We start from the raw sequence: 7,082 nt of genomic DNA, 5'->3' as shown, positions 1-7,082 counted from the left end.
GGCTCAGTGGGCAAAGGCACCCAGCACCAAGGCTGCCCACCTGAGTTTGATCTCCGTGACCTAGATGGTTGATGGAGTAAGCCGACCCTCCAGTTTCCTGTTGACTTCCACATGTGTGCTGTGGCAAACACATGCCCACACACATTCCCAAATCAATAAATGGAATGCAACAAATTTAAAATAGTGGCTCTTTCAGCTTTTTTGCCTCTGGGAATCCAAGCCCCAAATAGACAAAAACAGCCAGCCCCGCTCCCCATCGCCCAAATTGAAGCTCACAATAGAAAGTTGTTATTCTCTTTAACCAATAAAACTGAAACAAACACCAACCCAACCCAACCCAACCCAGAAATAAACTCTGGAGCTGCCATGGCTTTAACATTTCATTGTATTTTTATTGATTTTTTTTTTAATTTCTGCCCTGTCAGGACAATGAACAGGGAAACCACAACCACGATCCACAGACTTCAGCATGAAAAGACACACTCCATTGGAATCACATCAAGCCCTTCCTCTTTATTCATTCAAAAGAGTTCAGTGCACATGTCAAATATGAGCACTGTCTGGGTTTTTTTTGTTTTTTTGTTTTTTTTGTTTTCCTTAGAAGGGGGAAACATTTATTCTGGCAGCACTTTTACAATCCCGGGAAATGGTTTTGCTACCACTATAGTTGTAGGAATAGAAACCATAACAAACTTGGAGAGCATTTGACAGGCAAGGGGCTCCTCTGGTAGAACCATGCCTCTTGTGCTTAGTGAAAGGCCCCTCAGCTGCTGGCCGCTGAGTCTTCCCAGGTGTTGAAACTAGGAAAGAGAATTTCCTGGAATTCCTCTTAGTGGAGTGGTTTCTGTTTCTCCAACCCTCCCCCACACACTGAGGCTAGTTCTCAGGCTTTGCTGGAGCTTTTTCAGGCACATGACCCTCTGACCATGTCCACCCTGGCCACACACGCGTGACAACCAAGGTTCCCTCATCTACACCGCTTCTCTAGGGGTTCAGATGACAACACAAAACATCATTTGTCAAAAGAAGTAGCAGATATTCAGAACATGGGCATCTGTGTTTATGAAAACAACAACCAATTGCAGGGTGGGCTCCCCCAAGGAACCTTAGTTTTATTTAACATGGCCCTCTGGGGAGTAAACCCAAAGTCATACGTGACATGATAAGACTGGTCAAAGTTTCTTGATTTGACGGTGTCAGAACTGACTGGTGCCAATTAAAAAAACAAAAACAACCGAATCATCGCCCAAATAATTCTGTGGTCCGTAAAGCAACAGAATGATAACCCTTCGGTTTACACTTGCACACACACACACACACACACACACACACACACACACACACACATGAGAACTGTGACAAAAAAAAATCAACCAAATTCTGATTCGTCCTGCGACTGTGTTCTAAAAGGAAAAGAAAATCTTAAACTAGACTTGTCAAAGTCAAGTATTCAAAAACACAAAAAGAGGATTCCCATTCAATTCTGATTTCCAAGAAATTGCCTTTGTGGAACGGGCTCCGGGGGCGGGGAAGTCAACAGGACAAATTCTACACAAACTGGCTGGTAATTTCTCACAGTGTAGCCGCCTGCTTGCACTTCCCTTAAAGATTCATGGTGACTGCATGTGCTACGGCATTCCAAGAGGCGATACTTTATAAACAAGGGAGAGAGTACGACCAGCTGACTTGCTTTTCTTGCGGGGAAGTTGGTTTTACATGCTTCCTGTCAACACACGGAGGACGCAGATGTAAACAGAAACCTTGCCGTTATTCAGAGAATGTGGTACCACTACTGTAGCATGTGCTGTTTGGCCCCAAGTAGGAGCACACGAGAGAGTGATTCATGGGGTTTGTTTTTAAGTGTTTACCTCCCGGAGACTTCAAAACAAGGGCTTTACTAGATCTTGGCAGCGGATGTCCTCCACGAGGCTCTGAATGAATACACAGCCAATGAGAGACGGAGTTCTGTGAAAGCATGCTCCTACCGGGAGGTCCACGGGCAGAGGTGGACTCACACAAGGCTCGGCTAAATCATGCACACTGTTCCGGCGGGGGGGGGGGGGGGGGGGGGGGGGGGGGGGAGCGGGGAAGGGTGCAGAACAGTAGAATAGTTGAGAGACTGAGAACTGACCTCAGATTATCTCAAATTGTTCCAAGAGTCAGGTTTTCATGGAGCCTCCACCCCATTTGGCCCCTAGGAATGCCTCCCTCTGCCCCGGAAGTGGGGATGTGTAGGGATCTTTACCACCACGCCCACTGACGAACAGGTATTGGCGCGTGATGAAAAGATGGGAGGGGACTCTGTCTCAGGGGGCTGGATGTGCCTGGGGACCACTAGAGAGCTCTAGGAAGCAACACTGAATCCATCCATGAACTAACCGGAAGAGGGTAGCTTTCCCGTTCTGGCTAAAGGGTGATTGATGAGAGAACAAAAAGTCTAACACTAAAAGAAGACATCAGCCCCATCTTGGCACAGTTCTCATGCAGAATATTGCACCCAGTGTTAACTAATGCTAGAGGCGTCCAAACTGTATAAATTTAAATGCATTTTGCATATTATAAAAATAAAGATTAACATATACATATTTTACACTAGTGACGGAACAGCAATGAACGTCAGTCGATCCCTCCTTCACATTGAACAGAACTGAAATCTGAGTGCTCGAAATACTGCCACCCGGACTGGAACTATGGCTTATGTGTACACGGAAAACAAAATCCCTGAGAAGCCATTCAACATTTTGTTTTTCTTTTCTTCAAGTAGCGCTCTCCTTGGAGGGTCACAGTTCTGAGGTTCAGGTTGTGAAACATTTGCTCCATGTTCGCCCCCATCTTCCCAGCCCTCTCCAGCCCCTCCAAGGGTCCTCAGCAAGCACCCGGTGCATGGATTCACCCTGGGCCCCAAAGGCGCTTGGGAGCTCGGCGGGCTCGCCAGGGGCAAGAGATGTCCCAGTCAGTTCCATGCTCTGCTTGCTCCATGGAAATTCCACAGCCACGAATGTCACTGGTTTCTGTGCTTTTCACCAACGTTCTTCCTAGATGGGACGAGAAGACAAAGCGACAAGAGAGAGAACAGCGGTCTCGATTACAAGGAAAGAGAGAGACGACTTAAACGAGTCTGTACAGGTTCCCAGCTCTGCTTCTAGAATTCTCTGTGATCACGAAGATGTCCCGATGACCCACCAAGCAAGCAATCCCTGTAGCAGTTAGATTAGTCGAATGTTGTCCGTGATGCTAAGTGTGGTTTTTTGTCAGCCATAAAGGGGGATGGACGTTAATGGCTATGACCACTTACCTGAATGGAACATCAGAGATGAACTAGCTTCCTAATGAACAAGCACAGGCTCTAAACACAGACTTGCTTCCTCAGTAAACACACACGGAAGCATAAACAATCCCTCCAGGCTCAGAAAGGCATGCCTCAACCTGAGCATAGCTGTCTACCACCATTAAGCACGCTTTTATTTAGAGTGTTACAAGCAAGGGTGTCAGCCGAAATCTGGGGTGGTTGAGCCTGGGATGAAAACTCTGCTGCATTCTCAGCCAACTGAACAGTGGCATTTGATTGAAACAACAGGGGGGAGGGTGGTCAGAGGTCAGAGAGTTGCATCTTTTATTCTCGCTTTCTACAGTGCTGTGCCATGGATTTTCTAAGTGTTTTAATGACACTTAATGGCATACAAAGACAATGGAAGCAAAGGGGCTCTGGTCTGCTCCGGGCCTCCATCTCTCTCCGTGCTGCTTTATTTCAGAGGCTGGTAACTTGCTATCTGCCTAATGTGCCCTTGCAGCCCACGCAAGAATAAGCTTAATCAATCTTCATATCAGTAGAACCAAAACCAGAAGCCTCTGCTTATTACTCACCTACCAGGAATGTACTTTTCCTTGTAGTATAGCGCGGCTTAGTTTCTCAATATTTTACCAATCCCACCAGGTCCTGGGTGAGATGCCCAAGGGTGATGGTATAGCTGAGCTTTGTTATAGGACAAGCAAGACTCGAAATGGTGCTTGATGGATACAAGAGAGGTTGGCTCTCTGGGGTCCTGAAGAGTTTCACATTTCTTTGGCTCTCGGTCATAAGAAAGTGTACAAAAACCTAGTAATATAATAAACTCCTGGCAGGGAAGGTTCCAAAACTGTCTCAAAGTCCAGTAAGAATATGATACATCTAACTGGAAGAGGATGGCCATGTAAAAACCCACGGCTCACCCGGGCAGTTAAGGGAGCGGTGTGGCCACCAGCTCTCGGTTCACGGGGCAGTAACTATTTTTCCTCGGTGAACACAATGAACTTCCAGAAATCCAGACGGTTGTGTCTGCTCTCTGCTCCCCAGAGCCACATGGAAGTCTGAGAAACACAAGATCACCTAACCGAGGCTGCTCCAGGGAACATTCCACCGTTAGCATGAGCGGCATTTCCCACATTCTGATGGTTAACTGTGTTAATGTCAACTTGGCAGAATCTAGATTCACCAGAGAGAAGGGCCTGGAGGTGATTATCTTGCTTACAGTGACTGGGGGGGGGGAGGGGGAGGTATAGAAGACCCGCCCACTGTGGGTGGGACCATTCCCTGGCTGGATTCTGGTCAAGGTAAGCAGAGAACTGAGTAGCTCTCGCTGCCTTTCTTTCTTTTCCTTCCTTCCTTCCTTCCTTCCTTCCTTCCTTCCTTCCTTCCTTCCTCCCTCCCTCCCTCCCTCCCTCCCTCCCTCCCTCCGTCCCTCCCTCTCTCCCTTCCCTTCTTTCTTTTCTTTTTCTTTTTTTTTCTTTTTTTTTTTTTTTGAGACAGGGTTTATCTGTGTAGCTCTGGTTGTCCTGGAACTCACTCTAATAGACCTGGCTGGCCTCAAACTCAGATGCTCCTGCTTCTGCCTCCCAGTGATGGGATGAGGGGATTAAAGGCATGAGCCACCCCTGCCTGGCCAAGCTTTCTGTCTCTTGACTGTGGATGCTGTTGACCGTCTGCTTTGAGATCCTGCTGCATTCACTTCCCCTTCACGATGAACTGTCTCTTGAACCGTGAGTCACAATAAACCATTTCTCCCTTAAGATGCTTTGGTCAGGGTATTGTACCATGGCAACGGGAAAAGAACCCAGGATACAGCAATCACGCTTTTCATCCATCAAACTCCCAACCTTCTCTATGTCACTGCTTGCTCATCTCAATGAGCCACCTCAGCCCTTCAAGGTCCACCCCAAATGCCACTTTCTGGACCTTTACCTGTTTTTTTTTTTTTTCCTGCTATGGTTCCTGCTGTTTAGAGCCTTCATCAGATAGATTTCTCTCTCAGTCTGGCACTGGCATGCCTTTGTCTGGCTACTTCTTTGATTCCAACTCTGTGATTCTGAGGGGCAGGTTATTTCCCCTACACTTGCCGCAATGCCCACTAGGGTGCAAACACTCAACAGAGCTACACAAATAAAGAATAAGATGGGAGAACGGCTACAGGAAAAAAAAAAGTAGTTAAGATACTGTGAGCTCCTTCCTATGACAGGATAGTATTAAATAGCATAAAAACATCAAGGAAGTATGCGGGACAAAATGCTTGATTAAGAGGTAGAAATGTTGAGAATGGGACTCTCTGGAAAGAAGATACACACCCTTGGCTCACGGGCAATGGACTCTCATTGGTAAGGGAGCCAGGTGACAGCTAGCTGAGGGCTGAGAGCTAGCCAGGGTCCGCCATGATCAACTGCCCCTCAAGTAAGGTGCTACCTCTTAAGTTAGCAAAGAGATTGACAGTGAAGAGCCTTGTGAGCCATGCCTGGCACTTTGAACTTGAGCCTAAAATCACCGGGAGTTACTTCAGACTTTTAACAAAGGGAGATATGTGGTAGGCACTGACATTAAAAGATAAACATTGGAGAGGGGCCTGAAAAGAAATGTCTCAGTGGGTAAGAGCCCCAGCTGCTCTTCCAGACAGAACACCCTGGTTCAATTAACTGTCACCTACATGGCGGCTCACAGCTGTCTGTAACTCCAGTTCTAGGGAATCCAAGGCCTTCTGCCCCTCAAGGGAACCAGACACACATGTGGTATATAGACAAACATGTAGGCAACACACACACATGCATAAAAGAAAAGAAATAAATCTTTTTAAAAAGTACCAGTTTGAAGGACATGAAGATTTGATAGGTTGAGTCTCATTGACAGGAATCTTGGCGGATATGGAGTCAGAGGAAATCACAGAGCTAACAAAAAGGGGCACCCATGTCAAGACACACTGATATGGTCACAGGTGACAGACTATATAGGTCCTAGCACGAACAGACAGGTACAAAACTCTACCATCACCAGGGATAGAAATGAAGAGATGGAGCATTCTGGGAGAAGAAGGGAGTGGATTCGGTTCCCCATGAAGCCCACAGGTCACTCAAGGGGCTGCCAGAGAGGATGCTGGTCCATGAAGTGAGGAGTTGAGAAGGCTCTGCTGGGGCTTAGAACTAGACTCCTAGACTGGTGCACCTGTCCCAACTCTGGATGCAAAAAGAAATGATGGTTCGAAGTCTTTGGTTTTCTAGGTTGAAAGTGAAGCTATAGTATGAATTATTGTGTCTTTTATTTTCTGTGTTTCGAGATATGTGTACGGGGCCTTGATCTTGGTGGAACTGGTTTTCCCCTGGAGGAATCTATTTCCTAGAAACCATAATGAACTTGCCTGCCAGGGCTGTCCTTCCACACCTAAACTAGCCAGGTCACAACTCCGAGCCCACCCACTTCTGTTATTTGCTTTCCCAGTCTGGTTCACTGTCCTGCCCTCATCACTCCAGGGCCTGACAACAGACAACTAGCAACAGCCTCTGTATCCACACCAGCCAAACCTATACTTACATGCTCACCTTGCCTGGGAAATCAAGGCCGTTGCCTATAGTTCCTCCTATGTCTGTCCCACGAGCAAGCCCATGCTTCCCTGCGTGGCTTGCCCCCTTCTCTGCTGGCCCGTTTGCCTTATTATCCTTCAGAATGCGAACACACTGCATCTTAAAATAGACACAGAAATGAGAGCATCCGGCACTGTAAAAACAGCACTGAAGCCTTGGGTGGTTTTGGAGGCTCATGGAAGGCCCATGCACTCAGTAACTGG

General features: G+C 47.1%; 1 protein-coding gene across 2 annotated transcripts in view; it reads right to left on the bottom strand.

The window, feature by feature from the left end:
* Window positions 1-371: 371 nt before the first annotated feature.
* Window positions 372-7,082, bottom strand: part of Mfhas1 (multifunctional ROCO family signaling regulator 1) — an 80,356-nt gene continuing 73,645 nt past the window's right edge. For both annotated transcript variants that reach the window (XR_007592587.1, XM_050146728.1), the window contains one exon: window positions 372-3,035. Coding sequence is in view for 1 of the 2 variants with exons in the window: in XM_050146728.1 (XP_050002685.1) it covers window positions 3,002-3,035 (34 nt within the window). In the remaining variant the exon portion in view is untranslated. The remainder of the gene's footprint in view (window positions 3,036-7,082) is intronic.

This window comes from Alexandromys fortis, unplaced genomic scaffold (assembly GCF_014885135.2).
Source record: "Alexandromys fortis isolate MF-2015 unplaced genomic scaffold, M_Fortis_MF-2015_v1.1 scaffold_55, whole genome shotgun sequence".
Classification (NCBI taxonomy): Eukaryota; Metazoa; Chordata; class Mammalia; order Rodentia; family Cricetidae; genus Alexandromys; species Alexandromys fortis.
The sequence above is the reverse complement of the archived record's forward strand: the minus strand, read 5'-3'. Positions and strand labels throughout refer to the sequence as shown.